Source organism: Triticum aestivum, chromosome 3D (assembly GCF_018294505.1).
Source record: "Triticum aestivum cultivar Chinese Spring chromosome 3D, IWGSC CS RefSeq v2.1, whole genome shotgun sequence".
Lineage (NCBI taxonomy): Eukaryota > Viridiplantae > Streptophyta > Magnoliopsida > Poales > Poaceae > Triticum > Triticum aestivum.
Genome location: NC_057802.1, coordinates 19,904,598 through 19,922,163, shown reverse-complemented (window position 1 = coordinate 19,922,163; position 17,566 = coordinate 19,904,598). Strand labels below are relative to the sequence as shown.

General features: G+C 47.2%; 1 protein-coding gene across 1 annotated transcript; it reads left to right on the top strand.

Moving 5' to 3' along the window:
• Nucleotides 1-10,760: 10,760 nt before the first annotated feature.
• Nucleotides 10,761-14,477, top strand: LOC123076975 (GDSL esterase/lipase At1g28600). The gene is made up of 5 exons (XM_044499150.1): nucleotides 10,761-11,029; nucleotides 11,135-11,359; nucleotides 13,361-13,509; nucleotides 13,632-13,908; nucleotides 14,028-14,477. Exons 1-5 carry the CDS (start codon nucleotides 10,798-10,800, stop codon nucleotides 14,306-14,308), a joined length of 1,164 nt encoding a protein of 387 aa, XP_044355085.1. The 5' UTR covers nucleotides 10,761-10,797; the 3' UTR covers nucleotides 14,309-14,477.
• Nucleotides 14,478-17,566: the final 3,089 nt, after the last annotated feature.

The window sequence follows — 17,566 nt, the reverse complement described above, 5'->3', positions numbered from 1 at the left end:
GCTAAGCCATCACGGCATCACGTACAGTTAATGAAGATTGAGGTCAGGAATGCAGTAACTTGGCAAGATGTACTTGGCTGGAAATATCTTCTACTCCCTTCATTCCTAAATATAAGTCTTTCTAGAGATTTTATTATGGACTACATACAAATATATATAGACATAGTTTAGAGTGTAGATTCACCCATTTTGCTCCATATGTAGCTCTCCCTCTGTTCCTAAATATAAGTCTTTTTAGAGATTTTAATATAAGCTACATACATATGTATATAAACATAGTTTAGAGAGGGGTGGAGCCAGGCTAGCACCGGGCCTGCTTCATTGCTACAGTGCATAACAGTGATCAACAGTGTAAACACGCTACAGTCAACAAAGGAATAAATCCTCACGCCCCGGGCCCAGCCCCCCCAGCCTGGGGCCTGTCCCCGCCACTGGTTTAGAGTGTGACTCACTCATTTTGCTTCGTATGTAGTTCATACTGGAATATCTAAAAAGACTATATTTAGAAACGGAGGGAGTATTTTTGATATTTTAAACATTTTTGTATCAGCTATAAGGGTATTGATGTACTTTTTTTCCTGCGTGAACCATCCAAATGATGATGTGGGAGTCGAGTCAGCACTTGTCTCATCAGAGCCGTGGTGGAGGAAATACAAGTGTTGTTTGAAGAATGCTTCTTAATTAGCCTAGTGTTGCTTGAGATAATGTACTGTTTGAAGTAGGGACCATCTGAAAGGTCTTGTAGCCTCTTTATTTACTTATTATGACTAACTCTTCTGCATTCAGATATTTCAGCCTCTTTATTTACTTATGACAAACTCCTCTACATTCAGATCTTTCAGCCTCTTTATTTACTTGCCAGATAATTTTATGTTTCCAATGAAGAAAGTGTGGCCAAGTAATTTCCTTCATCACAGCTTCGACCACGGCTACACCACCCTACGCCCTCGGCTACCTCGACAACGGCACAAAGGGCTACCGCCTTACTTGAGCAACCTCATTGGTTCCACTACAGCCACGACTTCCGCGATGCATCGACCGTTACGACTGCGGAGGGGTGTCCGTCAGCTTATCTTCGGATTCTTCTCAAGTCTCACCTTCTGCGTCACTACCGTTGTGACTGCGGGGATGTTGAGTATCGTGATTATTTATTCTCCTCTATCTCTCCATGTATATCTCTAGTTTTGTTTAAACCGCAACCTTGTGTGCCTCTGCGAGAGCTCGCCTCGCCTAATCAACATAAATCACGCGGGCTCCCATGTTACGGGAGTTGAGACGCTTCCATAATTTCCACAGTTGGGTGGCCACTGAGAGAAATTATGCCGTTAGCTGTGTCAATTGAAATGTTCTTGCCTCTCCAATCTACTAGCATTGGACTGTGTTCCTCGAGCCAGTCCATTCGTCATAGGTGCCCAATGGTATGATCTTCATGTCAGTCACGAACGTGTGCCCTTGTGAATACCATGTACACTGAGGAAGTTTGGAATAGCAGCGCCTCCGCCCACAACTTTAACTCGCGCTAGCTGTTTGAGTGGGATGGCACCGATCAATGTACCTGCTAACTGCTTGTCTAGAAACGATTTTGAGATTCCTGAGTCCACCAACATAAGCACTTCAAGGCCCTGGATCCACCCATGAAGTTGGAATGCACGAGGAGGTGCGCTGCCTGTGAGTGCATGGCGAGAGATGGCCATTGCAGTTCCACAGTTGTGGTCGTGGTTTAGGACTGCTTGCTTGTCAAACATCGCATTGATGCCGAAGAGCTCAAGTAATTCCTCGACGACGTGAACTTGAACCGTGGTAGGGCACATGTGTTCATGCCCCCACCGCTCGCGCACTTGAAGCATAAGCCGCGCGCCTATAGTATCTGAGTGCCTTGACTTGGATGAGTCCGCGCGGGCGCCCTCGACATTGCATTGGTCCGCTGCAGGAGTTGGAGTCTGTGTGGGCCGTAACCCTGGTGGCACTGGCGATGGAAGCGGTGCGCCGGGCCAAAGAGTTACGTCCGCTTCTCGTGATGTGGAACTTGGTGTGTGAGGATGGTGCTTTGCGTCTACTACTTCATCTTGCAACAGCGCCAACAAACAAGCGGTGTTCATGTCCGCTGGCCACTGTATCAGCAACAACGCACGAATATCCACCCTGAGTCCCACGACAAAATGAGTGAGGTAAAAGTAAGGGCGAATTGCATGAGAATAAGAAGCTAAGTGATTAAGCCCAAAACGCTCTATGTAATCTGCTACTGATGAAGTTTGACGAACATTGTAAAATTGTCTTATCAACACCTAGTGCTTGTCTCGGCGAAAACAGGTGCATAGCAAAGCGGTGATCGATTCCAATGAAACTCAGACAGTTTGTTTTGGACATATTACAACCAAATAGTAGCGAAACTGGAGAAATTGAGCGCAACCATTGGTACCCAGAAAGAGGCATGTATACCAAACATATGAAAATGTTGTTCACAGAGAGTTTTCCACAATTTGGGGTTCTCGCCTGCGAACTGCAGAAAATGATGAAGGTTGTGCTTGCCCCAAACCCACGAGCAATTGATTAGCATGAGAGAACGGTGAGAGAACATGAATGGGCGAATGGACAGGAGATTGACCAGTGCCCGGGAGGGGCACCGACAGGCGACAATGTCACCGACCCCTTCTCCCAGTGTAGGAATGCGTCGCTATGGTCGCTTGACCCATGTCGCGGCTCCGGCATGCTGATCCCGGCGCCAGGAAGGCCGGGGCCCCGCGGGTCGCCGTGAGACTAGCATCAGGTGTGAAGTCCCCGATAGCCGCCACATTGAACGCCGCAGGCGGAGGCTCTTTTTATAGTAATGCAGCCGCCACAGCCATGGCCACGACTCGCTTCTCCAGAACCGGTCGCCAAGCGACAAGATCGTCAAGCTTGTTGGAGTTGGCTTGGATCACGTTGGTGCTGCTGCGGAGATCAGTGCGGAACTCCTGAGGAAGTAATCTTCGTCGGGTAGTCCTTGATGGAGGGATCCATGGCCTCATGTTGAAGTTGCACTTGCCGCAAACTGCACGTCTCGATGAACTGTGCTAGATCGGAGGGAGGAAGGGTGGTGTGTGGCCTCTGTTACCAGATGTGAGGAGCTAGTTGTGGTAGTTCTCTCGATTTATAGCTCGCCTACACGATTGGGAATCCAAGGTCTCGATTACACAGGAGCTAGGGATTACAAGAATGGGGAATGGAGAGTAGGTGAGGGGATAGCCGCCGCGCCATTGTCGTCTGATCCTCGGGATACCTCTCTCCGGTGCAGTTGGTGGCTAAGTAGGGGGGTGGGCACTTTGAAAACGAAAACCGAAAAACAGAACGAAACCGAACCTTTTTAACCGATTTGTCGGTTTATTCGGTGTTTGGTTTTACGGTTCGGTGCCAAAGCTGGCCGCTATAAGGTGTTTGGTGTTGTATTCGGTTTTCATCGCTAACAAACCGAATTAACCAAAGAAACCGATATGTATGTATCCTGGTTAGTTTGCTCCTGTAGTGCAAGTGCAACAGCCGGCAGGCCAATTTGCCATCGGCCCAACCCAATAGATGCTCCACAATTGTATTTAACTAATATATATATTCTGAAAAATCTACCCTGTAATTACAGTTGCTGTCACATCTAGCCGGTTGGCCGCTAGAAGGTACTTCCCTACTGGCTTCTTCAAGTTTTGGTGTCTCGATGCATTCTACAAAAAGATCTATAATCTATTAATATAAGTAGTGCGTAGGCCATGCTAATATCGGATCACTATACTAATGATTAATTTCATCCATTGGAATATTTTAATATTCTTTTGCATGCACGGCTAGTGAATGCTAGTGAATCCTTCCACCAAGTGTATGTATATGTGCTCATGGAACTAATTATTTTGTGCATTCTGTACAAAGCCACGCCTTCTCATTAGTCATGACATCTTGACTGATAGGTGCAAGTAATTTGGTTTTTCGGTTAACCGAATAAACCGAACCGATATATTTCGGTTAATATGGTTCGGTGTCTGGATTTTGTGTACTTATTTCGGTGGCAATTTCTTCAAAACCGAAATTAAATAAAACTGAATAAACCGAACTGAATTAACCATTAAAACAGAACGCCCAGCCCTAAGTAGCGATGAGCAGGCTGACGTGTTAGTGCACCCATTCTGGGCCAACCAACTTGCAGTTGGGCTTCTGTTGTCGAGCAGGCCTTCAGACTTGTGGAGAGCTGGTCGAGTCGCCGCCAAGTGGGGTGGGAATATGCATTATTTAATAAATGGGAAGAAAACCTATTTCGAGATAGTACGATAGTACCACAATTCAAACCTAAATAATACTCTAGATTTGTCCTTTTTGGTTGTTTCTTGAGTTGTGGACCAAGTTCTAATATGAAATTACAGAGCATGGTAAAGACATATGGTATAAATATATTTCAAAAGTAACAAAAATAATCGATTTTGAAGTAACCCTTTGTCGTACTTTGATGTGGAGGGATAGCTGGAAAACACAATAGTACTCTCGTCCGAGCTAAGTCAACCCCAGTGCCTAAACGGTGTCCTGTCTTTTTTTTTTGCAAATAAAAGGTTTTTTTCTCGAATACGCACAAGCATGCATATCATTCATTAAAGAAGAAGGGGAAAGACTCCCCAAAGTCTTAATTACATGAGATATTTACATGTCGGTTTTCCGACACCACCCACACCCTCATGGCTCACGACTTCCTATGATTCTTCCTCCCACCCGGCTACCTCTACCCCATCCATCTCTCTTCCAGTGCCCTTCTGGAACAGCCCCGCCTTATCCCACAACGTGGCCTCCTCCGTAATTCTCTGCCGTACTCTCGATAAGGAGGGCGTAGCTCCGTTGAATACAATGTCATTCCTATGCCTCCAGATCATCCACATTACCAAGAGGCATTTTGCTCTCCTCGTTTTCTTGTTGTGCCCAGCAGACTCTTGTCGGAGACACCAAGCCCTTAGCTCCTCCCCAACTAGTGGCTCCAAACCTGGACTACCGGTGATCTGCCCCAACCAATGCCAGATTTGCCTTGCAAACACACACCCTAGCATGAGGTGTTCGATGGTTTCCTCCTCTTGGTCGCAAAGGGGGCAGGCGCTCTGGTGCGGTAGCCCTCGTCTAGCCAATCGGTCCGAGGTCCAGCACCTGTTTTTAACGCTAACCACGTGAAGAAGCGGCAACGGAGAGGTGTCCGTGAACTCCAAGTAAACTCGACCTCCGGCGAGACCTGAAGACCCGAGAACCTCGCCGCATAAGCTGACCGCGCCGAGAACTGGCCGTTACTCTCCCAACTCCACCGCACCGTGTCCTCAACACCATCAATGAGATGCACCTCATCCAATCTGACCCACAGCCCCAAGAACTGCAACAGCGCCTCTGCCGAGAGCTCTGGGCCAATGGTCGTCACCCACCTGTTGTTATCGAGCGCATCTGAGACCGTCAATAACCTTCTTGCCCTCTGAGGACTTCTGTCATAAATCAATGGTGCGAGATCTTTTAAGCGGGAGCCATCCAACCATTTATCTTCCCAGAACAAGGTGGATTTTCCATCGCCCAAAGTCGAAACTATCGCTGTTTGCACCAAAGCCTCCGACTCCACCGGTACGCTGATCTGAAACTCTGCCCATGGTCTTCCTTTGTCGAACTTCTGCAGCCACGGCCATCTCGCTTGAAGAGCCTTATTGAGCCACTTCAAGTCCGCCAATCCTAGGCCACCTGCCCACTTGGGCCTGCACACCATTTCCCAAGATACTGAGCAGTTGCCTCCGCGGGCCTCCTTCTTACCACACCACAAGAAACCACGGCAAATCTTAGATAGCGCCGAAACTGTCTTTGCAGGCAAATCCAACGCCAACATGGAGTGTACAGGGATCGCACACATCACCGAATGAATTAGTAGCATGCAGCTACTCTTTGGGAGTAGGGAGGCCTTCCACAAAGGTAGCGCATCCCTAACCTTGTCTACCAGATCCTGGAGCTGCGCCGCCATTGGCTTCCTGAGGATTAAAGGGAGGCCGAGGTATCTGCACGAAAACGTGCCAGTAGAGCAGCCCAAGATGTTCACCACCAAATCCCTCTCGTCCGTCGAGCATCTGATCGGAATAGCCAAGCTTTTGCTCCAATTCACCACCAATCCCGAGGCCTAGCCAAAAAGCCTCAGAATGGCATCACAAGTCCGTACTTCCAATTCATTGGGCTTGAGAAAGGCGACCACGTCATCAGCAAACATGGAAACTCGTTGTTTTAGCCCCGCACGTGCTAACGGCGCCAGTAGCCCCCTTTCCGTTGCAAACTGGAAAAGAGCTCGCAGTGGCTCCATGCACAAGATGAAGAGCATAGGTGAAAATGGGGTCTCCTTGCCTGAAGCCTTGGCATGGCAAAATCGGCCTACCAGGCATGCCATTAACCGTGATCCTTGTGGAGGAGGTTGCCAACAGTCCACACATCCATGAAATCCATTTGGCACCGAATCCCAATCTCTGCAACACTTGAAGAAGGAAAGGCCACTGAATTGTATCGAAAGCTTTCGTGATGTCCAGCTTAGGAAGGACAGATGGGCGCTTCAACGCATGCAATCTCCTAGCTGTGCATCTCACCAACATAAAATTGTCATGTAGCGACCTGCCACGCACAAATGCACTCTGGTGGTGCCCCACCATCTTCGGCAGGTCAACCGCAAGCCTTGATGCCAAAATTTTGTCGAAGATCTTCACTGATCCACTGATAAGGCTCACCGGTCGAAAATCTTTCACATCCACCGCTCCCTGGATCTTTGGGAGGAGGGAAACTAGCGCCTTGTTAATAGAAGCCAACCCTCTCATGTCACCCGCATGGAACTGCCGCATGGCCTTCATAAAATCATGCTTGATGATGTGCCAGCATGCAACAAAGAAACGGCCAGTGAAACCGTCTGGGCCAGGTGCCTTGTCCAACGGCATTTCTTTAATAATCTTCTCGACCTCCTCCTCCTCAAATGGGGCCTCGAGGTGTGCTAGATCCATAGAAGGGAGATCCAGCAAGTCCAAGTTGATCGATGTCAGCCGCTGAGCCGAGACACCGAACAATGCATCGTAGTAGTCATCCACCACCTTTGCTATGCTCTCCTGCCCAGTGTAAAGTACCCCCTCGTGGCTCAAAGAAGTAATCACATTCTTCTTTTGCCTGTATCTTGCCTGACGCTGGAAGAAAGCCGTGTTTGCCTCCCCCTCTTTAAGTTGCCAAATCCGTGAACGCTATCGTGCAATGGATCTCTCAAGCGAACAGAGTCCAAGTAGCTTCTTCTTCAGTACCTTCCTCAAGCCATGCTCGTTATCCGCCAGCTGGCGCGAGTCTGCAGCCTTGTCAAGCCGACCAATGATCTCCATCGCCAAGGAAATTTGAAGCTTAACATTTCCAATCCACTTGTCACTCCACCTTTGCAAAGCTATGGCCGTTGCATGAAGCTTGCTATCCAGGGCCAAGAAAGGGTTACCTTCCGACGGCACTGCATCCATGCCTCCTGAACTACATCCAGAAAGCCCTCGGCCTTCGGCCAGAAGCTTTCAAACTTAAAGCGCTTGCCCACGTGAAAATCCGCGTCCAAGTCCACAAAGAGGGGGGAATGATCCGAGACTGCCGTGCCAAGAGCCGTCAACAAGTTTCGTGGAAAGATGTCCTACCAGGTGTTGGTAACAAAAATGTGATCGATTTTCTCTAGGGTGGGGTTTCTCCTTTCGTTTGACCACGTGTACCTCCTGTTGTTCAAGTATAACTCCTTAAGTTCCAGGGCATTTAGCAACGACCAGAACCTAGCCATCATTCTCCTGTTGATCATTGTATTATTCTTGTCTTCTGGGTTAACCAAAAGATTGAAGTCCCCCACTACTGCCCACGGGCCAGCGTGAAGATCACGCACCTCTCTCAGTTCGTGCAAGAACTCCACCTTTTCCGCATCGTTCTAGGGTCCATATACACCCGTCAACCACCACATGACCTCGCCCTGCTTGAAAAGCGCCGTAATTGTGTTCTCGGTGGCATGCCTATTAGAGGCCGACACCACCATTTTATCCCACGCGAGTAAAATGCACCCACGTGTGCCTACGGCCGGCACATAGTAAAAGTCCTCAAATCTATTACCCAAGCATTGCCTTACAAGCTCACTCGACATGATCTCCATCTTTGTTTCTTGGAGGCACACCACGCTAGCCCTAGCCGCCTCCACGACCTGAAAAACCGCACTATGTCGTGCCGTGGAGTTAAGTCCATGCACGTTCCACACCAAAATTTTCAGAGGTTGTGAACACCCATCATGACCACCTTGGTGCACCACGGCACTACGACCCAACCATCACACAGTCCTCCTCCCCCGCCAGCGACAACGCTTCCGAGTCCCAACCGAACAAGGCTAGAATTGCCTTCACGTGACTCTCCACCAGTGGCTTGTCAAACAAGTCGACGTAGGCTTGAAGAGCCTCATCCGAGATCACATCTCCCTCGTGCGCCAGGCACAGTTTCCTAATGAGTACCCCCGCTCCCCCGCTCTGAGAGGCGAAGGTTTTCCCCCGCTCCCCCGCTCCCCCGACCTAGGGTTCCTCCCTCCCTCCCCCCGCCGCCGCCGCCGGCCGTCCTAGGCCCCGCCGCCGCCGCCGGTCGCCGACCGCCCCCGCCCCTCCCCTCCCCCCTCCCCCTTCCCCCGGATCCGCTTCGCGCCGCCTCCCCGGGAGGTGGCCGGGGCGGCGCGAGCCCTCCTTCCCCTTCGGCCGCCCTCGTCGCGCCTTCCCTCCCTGCCGCCGCCGACGGGCGCCCCCGGCGCGGGCCGGGTGGTGTTGGTGGCGGCGGGGCCTGCCTGTCCCCGCGCGCGCGGCTCCCTGCCTGGGGCATGGAGGCGGTGGCGGTGCCCCTCGGCCTGATGACGGCCCGGCGTCCCGGCGCGGTGGCCGGCGGCTCGCTCGGTGGTGGCGCGGCCCCTTGGCGGCGAGACCGCGTGGTGGCGCTGGTTGGCCGGTGGCGCGCCCCGGCCCAGATCGGGGCCCATGGGCCCCATCCGGGTCCTAGCGGGCCGGCCCCCGGTGTGGCTTCGTCGTCGTTTGTGTGGTGAGGTGGTGGAGCAGCTCGGACGGGGGGCAGCGACGCCGATGGCATGCCAGCTGCGGCGCAGAGGCGGGAGTTGTCCGGGCCTTTGAGGGCCCAGCCGGGCCTGTGGGGCCACGGGCCCGGCAAGCTCCCGCTTTGGCGTCCGGTCGGCTACCGTCGTGGACGGTGGAGGTGGGTCCCTCCAGTATTCTGACGGTGCTGCTGCCCTAGTCCCGGCCCCCCTTCCTCGTTGTGCAGGCCATCTTCACGGTGCCATGGTGAGACAGCGTGGGAAGCTTCGTGTTCGTGTGCACAGGGTGGTGGTCGGTTTGGTGGCGAGCACCGGAGTGCCTGAGGTGGAGGATGGGATCGGGAGAAATCCCTGTTGGCTTGGCCGACACCGACGCGGTGGCGCCTGAGGGTGCCATCGGACCTTCCTGGAGGGCGTCGGGGCTACCCTTCCTCTTTCCTCACCGTGTACCGGGGGAAACCCTTGGCAGCAGCGTCATCATCGTCGCGTCCCTTCTTGGAGGTGTTGATTGGTACCGGCGCTTCGGAGTCTCGGAGCTTGGGGGACGATTTCCAGTGGAAGCAGCGGTCGCGAGGCTCCGTCGTCTTTGTCGATCCGCCGTTATCGGCATTTGTTTATTTTCTTTTTTCTCTTTCTTTTCTTTTGGGCGTGGTTGTGCTGCTTCCGCCCCAGCACCTATCGTTGGTTGTATCGGATGTTTGCTTTGTAATACAAAGCGGGGGGAAACCCTTTTTCTCATAATGAGTACCGCCTGCTGCTTGGAAGCCTTCGACGCACGCCCCCCCTTGGCCAGCCTGACGCTTCGACAAGGGGAGGAGACCGGCACACGCTTCTGCCTTGGCTTCTGTTGCTTTTGAGGGGGGTTCCTGCTCACCGGCTGCGCCAACAGGGGGGATAGCGCCTGTCTGAGCTCTGCGCATATCATGGCCACCTGATCACAGGGCGACGTGGAGGCCGGACGCGTTACAACCTCGGCCACATCTTCCATCGGCGTGCCAGCCTGCTCGGAAAGGCTCACCGCAAACCAGCCCTCCCCAAAATCTTGCGTGCATGGGTACGTCCCATCCGCATGCAAGACGGGCCCACACATTCCAGAGCAAGGGACACGCCCTCCATGCATGCAAGCTGCAAGCTCGGCGTCCAGTGCGCTCGAACACTTCGAGAGGAAACGACATGACGCAAAGACCACAGTGCCGCGGTGGTCGCGAAAGACCAACTAGCACTTCCCCCGTTTTCATGTCCTTCTGCAAAAAAATTGCAAGAGCTAGCTGCTGATTCGTCACATTTGGCGAAACACACACGCAACAGTCAAAAGCAAAGCAATTGTGGACTCCTCCCGTGGAAGTGCTGCTATATACTTATTATATACTCACGATGCGACCTCATGTAATCTTTATTATTGTCGTACAATCTTTATTTGCACATGCAACCTCGTGGTTACCATCTGCATTATTTGTTTCCAACTCTTATCCGGCCCCGGCCGATAAAATAAGTAAGGATATAGGAAAACGCTTTTGTCTTTCTGCTTATCCGCGGCATCATCTTTCCTGCAACTTGTCGGATGAAAGCGATCGCACGCCGGCACGCGATCGTAATCACCACCGTTTGGTGGAGTAGCTGACAGTCGCTTCCCTCCCGCGCTCCCCGTGGATTCTTTATATCCGTTCATCTCGAGCACATGTCCCACGAGAAACAGAGAGACAGAGAGAAGCAGCATGGCTTCCTCTGCCACCATGTTGGCGGTGGTGCTACTGGTGCTGGCGGCGGCGCAGCCAGCGCGGGCGTGCTACTCGCGGGTGTTCAGCTTCGGGGATTCGCTGGCGGACACGGGCAACTACCGCTACGTCTACGGCAACGACACCGGGCCCAGGCTGCCCTACGGCGAGACCTTCTTCCACCGCGCCACCGGCCGCTTCTCCAATGGCCGCATCGTCGTCGACTTCATCGGTATGGAACAAGCATTCGATCTATCCACAGGACAACTTTGTCGGCACAGTGTATGTGCTAATTTTGGAACCTGTTTTTTTGCTGTGTGGGTGCGCCACGCCGCAGCGGACGCGCTGGGACTGCCGTTCGTGCGGCCGTACTGGAGCGGGCGGAGCTCGGAGGACTTCGCCGGAGGAGCCAACTTCGCCGTGGGCGCCGCCACGGCGCTGAGCCCGGAAGTCTTGTGGGAGCACGGGTTCACCGCGGCTAGGGCCGACTTGGTCCACCTCGATATGGAGATGAAGTGGTTCCGTGACCTGCTCCACCTGCTTTGCCCCACCGATGTAGCCGGTATGTTAATTTACTTCAACATTTTTTGTCAGCTTAATTTCTCAAGGCAAGTCAGGGGCGATGATACATTTCGCTAGAAACTTAAAATTTGGATACCAGCTCAGGTTGACAGTATTGTATCTTACATTAGGTTTGCCCTCCTCTAAAACTACTTCCCAAGTTCATCTAACGCGACTGGAATGTTGCATCCTTTTATGAGTGGTGTGCTGGTGCTACGTACTAGTATCAGTTACTCTCTCCATCCACAGATATAAGATGATTTGGATATTTTAATTTGAACTATGTAGGGATTAAAATAAGTGAACAAACACACTACTGAGACGTGTCTATATACACCCAATTCGTAAAAAGGTTAGAACATTTTATTTTTATTTATAAACGGAGGGAGTGGCATTTACGCGGGACAAATCCCTGTCTCAAGTTTGGCATCGGCGCATAAAGATGCATCAAGCGGTTAGTCGTTTTTCTCGCTGAGAATAATCACCTTTGGGTGGGCGGTGGGCGCAAGCATTTTGGGCAGCAGGCGCCAACAACAAAGATGCTTTCACAGTTGAAATTGAGAGAAGGCAACGCGACACTTGTTTCTTCTGCGTCGGGCAGTAAGCGCCTAACTTGTTTAATTCGATAACTCCCCGCGTGCTGCTATGGAAATATATATATTAAAAATTACAAAAAAGAAAATTTGTATATATGTGAAACTCCCTCTCGGCTAGCAATGTGTAATTCCCTCTCCGCTAGCAATGTGGAACTAAATTTGGTTCCACCACAGGCCATGCACGAGGAGACCTCCTAATTAGAGCCCTAAGCGCCAAGTAAGGTTTGTAGCGCTTACGCGTCCCCTCATGGGCTGCAGCCCAGTGTGCCTCGCATCCTCGTTCGCGTCCCTAGATCGCTTGCCTTTTTTTAATTGTTTCACTTTTTTGCTTGGTTTTCTTCTTTGTGTTGTATTGTTCACTGAAAAAACCTGTTGCTGGTTTTTTAAAAGTAAAAAAGTTCATGAGTTTAAAATAGTTCGCAAATTGTAAAAAGTTTAGTAATTTTTTAAAGTGCATGAATTGAAAAAAAACCCATCAATTTGAAGAAAGTTCATGAATTCAAAAAGGTTCATGGATTGAAAAAACTTCACGAATCTGGAAAAAGTTCACCAATTCTAAATAGTGTGTGAATTTTAAAAGCTCACTAAAATTGAAACAAAAATACAAATTACACAAAATTTCAAATTTTTGAAAAAGTTCATGACATTTGAAGAAGTTCTTGAAAATTGAAAATCGTTCATAGATTTTCAAAAGAAAAATCATGAATTTAAATAGTTCATCGATTTTCAACAAAACATTTCATGAATTTAAAAAAAGTTTGCAGGTTTTAAAAAAAGTTTGGAAAAAATGAAAAGAGTTCGTGGATTTGATCATTCATTAATTTGAAAAAGAGTTCATGGATTTGAAAACGTTCGCAAATTTAAGAAAATGTTCATGGATTTAGATAAATGTTCATAAATTTCAAAATTCAGGATTTAAACCAAGTTAGAGAATTAAAAAGTGAAAACAAACTGGAAAAAAGAGAGGAAAAAAAGGCTAAACAAAACCAAAAAACCATACAGGGAAACGGTTGCGTCAATTTGACGAACAACTAGAAGAAAAAGAAGAAAATAGGCACACGAGGTATGCTGCGCCATATTGGTCTCCAAATTAAACTAATGTAGTGAGGTTGTAGCTTGATTATAGAAATTTCATAAGAAAAGGTAATCACTTTACAATTGATTTATTTTACCATAATAAATCACAACAACATTATTGTTATCCAGAGGAGACAACTTTGATGTTCGAAGTGAGAGATATAGTACTTCCACATTTTCTCTATAATAGGATCATAAATAAATGGATGTAAATTGTTGTAAGCCTTTCACTTCTTTACTACCATCAAAATGTTGTGTTTTGATACATTTTCTAAACTAATTAAGATGTTATCTTTCCACATTGATAAAGTAACGTGTTTATTCAATAGACTGTGTGGACATGATGAACAAATCTCTTTTCTTGGTTGGAGAAATTGGGGGAAATGACTACAACGTTCCTCTTACCTCTTTGGTGCCTGTTGAGAAGATTCGCTCGTTCGCTCCGAGTGTTATTTCCAAAATTTCATCTATAATCACCGTGAGTCATTTGTGGTTTGTTGCTCCTTATGCTATCATTACCACTGTTGTTATGTCAAATCCCAATTACAGAAATAGTTTGTAACTACATAATAATGCAGTATAACTAAGTGCAATTTGCAGGATCTGATTGGATTGGGAGCCAAAACTCTATTAGTTCCCGGCAACCTCCCAATCGGGTGCTTGCCGGTGTACCTCACGATGTACCAGAGTGATGACACGGGGGACTATGAGTCAGACACAGGCTGTATCCGTTGGATGAACGAGTTCTCACGCTACCACAACAAACTTCTTGTGGATGAGCTGGAAAAGTTACGGAAACTTCATCCTAGTGTGTCGATCATCTATGCTGATTACTATGGTGCTGCTATGGAGATCTTTGTTTCCCCTTCTCAGTTTGGTGAGTCTAGAACTTTATGGTTTACACATGAAATAACTTAGCAGGTAGCAAGAAAAACATTCCCTACTAAGATATGCATATGCTAATCCCGGCTCTTATTTGCTGTAACTGCTTTTTAGGGATCAAGAATCCTTTGGTGGCTTGCTGCGGTGTAGAAGGGCCTTATGGTGTGTCAATAACCACAAAGTGTGGACATGGAGAATACAAGGTGTGTGATAACCCACAAAAGTATGCATCTTGGGATGGCTTGCATCCCACAGAAACGTCATACAAGGCCATTGCTGATGGTCTGCTAAGAGGTCCATACACTCAACCTCCAATTGCCACCACCAAAAATTCATGTTCAAAACTTACCGAGCTTGTCTCGTCTGTAGAATACAAGGTTCTCTATGATTTGTAATTTTGTAACACACATGTGGAGGATTACTGTATGAAAACTTGCCGAATGACAAACATTTTTTGGCATGGCTAGTTGTCGTTCCAGATGCTCAAGTGATATCTAATGTCGGCATGCATGCATGCCAAACGATCTGTATTTAAGGTACACGAGTATCAATATCTTCACCTCAGGTTCTGGCTGGTAATGACTGCACAACTCTAAATCTTTGTTAGCTCAGGTTAATATTTTTCATGTCTTTCTTTGGGTGGTATGCTTCCTCATTGTTGCTATTCTACCTTTTCTTGGTAGTCAACAACCAACGAACATAGGCTAGGACCTTTATGTACTAGTACAACTTTCTATATTACAAAGAGCACATAGACACACTTTGCACAAATAACACCACACATACGCGCGCGCACAAACACACACAAGATGTGCTCATGTGCTTTCTACGGCTTTTTGCATAGAAACTAAAGGCAATCAATGGTTGCGATTAGAGGTGCTAAAGCTAATCCACTAGTTATTTGAGGAGAGGGTACTCTCAACACTTTGCAACCTTTTATATATATTGTGAGTAATTTCATCAGTGCCTCGTAGTGATATGGTAGTCGCACTGATTTACTTGGTAGCGAGACACAATGGAACAACCATTACCTAGGTCCATGCCCACCCGGTAGGTGAAATGCCTTAGATCATTGGGTCGTGACATGTGTCTAGAACTTCTCATTCTGCAAGGCTTCGACCTCATTTATATAGGATAAGTATGTCGATGGCCTCCTCTCCTCCGAGTTAAACTTCGGATCATTGATGGCCATGACTCCTCCTCTTTTAGCAGGCACGTTCACAAACTCGGTCACCCATGTACTGGCTCCATGGACCTGTGCACAACTCAGCATGTACGTCATGTTATATAGCTGTATATATGCGACATAGGGGTACCGTAGTATGACCCTTTAACTGTTGGAAATATTCCTTAAAGGCAATAATATTTGTATTATTTCTTTCCAAGTTTATTGTTAATGTTTAAATTCCATGTTGTAACTGCTATGGTTCTTAAATATGCGGTTCAGTGGATACCTTGTTAGCACGTGTAGAGATATAAACGGTAAAACCTGATTCCTAGTCTTGCCTCTAGGACTAGCTTAAGTGTTAATTCGATGATTCTCATGAGCATCGTTAAATGCCAGTTACATTTGAGAGCACGATGTTGGTAGAACACTCGTGTTGAATTGACCCAAGTTGTTTGTTATACTTCGAGATTATATGTCTGAAGTCTATAGTTCTGTGAGATGTGGATTCAAAACCGCATGCCAACGTTGACGGACTTGGTGCAGTAACAAGTGCACCGCGATCACTTTGATGTGTTCTATACGAAAACAACACAATTTGACCCTTATTTCTATCTACTATAAATTACTTCAAAAATAAAATGTAAATTTGAAAAGAATTCATGAATTTTTTAGAAGTTCATAGGTTTTGAAAAAAGGTTCACGGATTTTCAAAAAAAAAAAAAAATGTTCACAAAATCGAAAAGAAGTTCCTCAATTTTGAAAAAGGTTACGAGTTTGAATTTTTTACCAGATTTAAAAAAGTTTACGAAATTGAAAAAAAATCATCGACTTTGAAAAGGGTTTCAGGGATTTTCAAAAACAAATTTCACAAATTCGAAAAATGTCCACCAGATTTTGAAAAAAGGTCATTCATTTGGATAATTTTTTCATGTATTCTAAAAAATAGGGGAATGGAAAAACTAACAAGAAGAAAGGAAAAGGAAGAGAAAATAGTAAAGAAAAAGAAAAAAGAAAATAATAAATAAGAACAGAAGAAAAAGGATCTAACAAATCACATCAGGTGAATTGTCTAGTTGGCCACCGTAGCTAACACCAAACAAGGAGGTTGCGTTTTTGAATCGCAACCGAAGGAGCAAAATAGGGTTTGCGCTGAGTTTTTTATTTTGAGAAACGGGTTTGTGCTGATATTGAACGCCTGTGATGAGCACGATCAGAGAGTCACTCCCAATGACTCATAAAATGGGCCAGGCCCATGACTAAAGGCAAACGTGTTGCGCGACAAACCCAAGATTTCTTTTCATTTCTTTTTCTCCATCATGTTTTGTTTTCGTTTCTCTACACTGTTGGCGCTGCCTCCTCGCAGCGCCGCTTCTTCTACCTCTCAACTATCTCTTGTGGTTTCCCTCAACACACACCATGAAAGGGAGCTCAACACAGACACACACACACGCACAAGGAAGAGCACAAAAGCTTTGCGAATGGCTCTGCTCCTTGGCGTACACATGGGCTACATTTTTCTTCCAGCCCTCACGACCGCTTTTCTCATACATTTGCTCAACTTATATAGCCAAGTACAAGACTCACACACGCACCCACTAACCCCACGCACACACGCATGCATGGTCAAGCCCACGGTTGCTTGATCCGATTAGTACTCCATAGGCTAGCTACACACACGCTTGGGTAACAGCCAAGTCTGCAGAATCTTTGGATACACACGTATAGGACCAAGCCTCAACTATTGCTTCCTATTCTTCCTCCATGCACAACTGCCACGCGACTCGGCTCCTCCGGCTCCATAGCTAGCTAACTAATCCATCCATGCATGCAGATCACACACAGGAGCACATACTCATGCGTGGCTTATTCCTAACATACACTATTTTGGAATTATTTTCAAAAATATTATGACATATTAAGAAAATAATTTATTTTAATAATCTATATATAATGCTTCATGTGTACTTAAAGAATTATTATTTTTCAAGAAGTGCTCATCGTGTAATAAAAGATTCTTTGTTGTGTATCTTAAAATGTTTATCATGCATTCAAAAGCTTTCAACAAGTATGTTTTATTGAAAAGAAGTTCAACGTTATTTCAAAAATAGCAATGTGCATTTTAAAAAGTTTAATGTGTATTTTTGTATTTGAAAATAATTATCTGTATTTTCAAAATATGAACACATATTTGGAAACGGTATTAGTTATATTTGAAATAAAAATCAACAAATTTCGATTCAAAGCTCGAGAAAAGAAAAAAGACAAATCACGATAAGGTTGAGAAAACAAGTACTCCTACCACCGGATATCCGCAAGCCAAACGCCGAATGCCAAAATGATACCTACTCACGGTCAGGAACGGCCACATTCATGCCACATGCACGTTCTTCTCCACAGAATCTTTAAGCACGAGAAACTTTTCCATATACGTTGTGTTACACTCGTGTTTACGTACATGAATATTTCATTTTGGAGGATAGTTTCC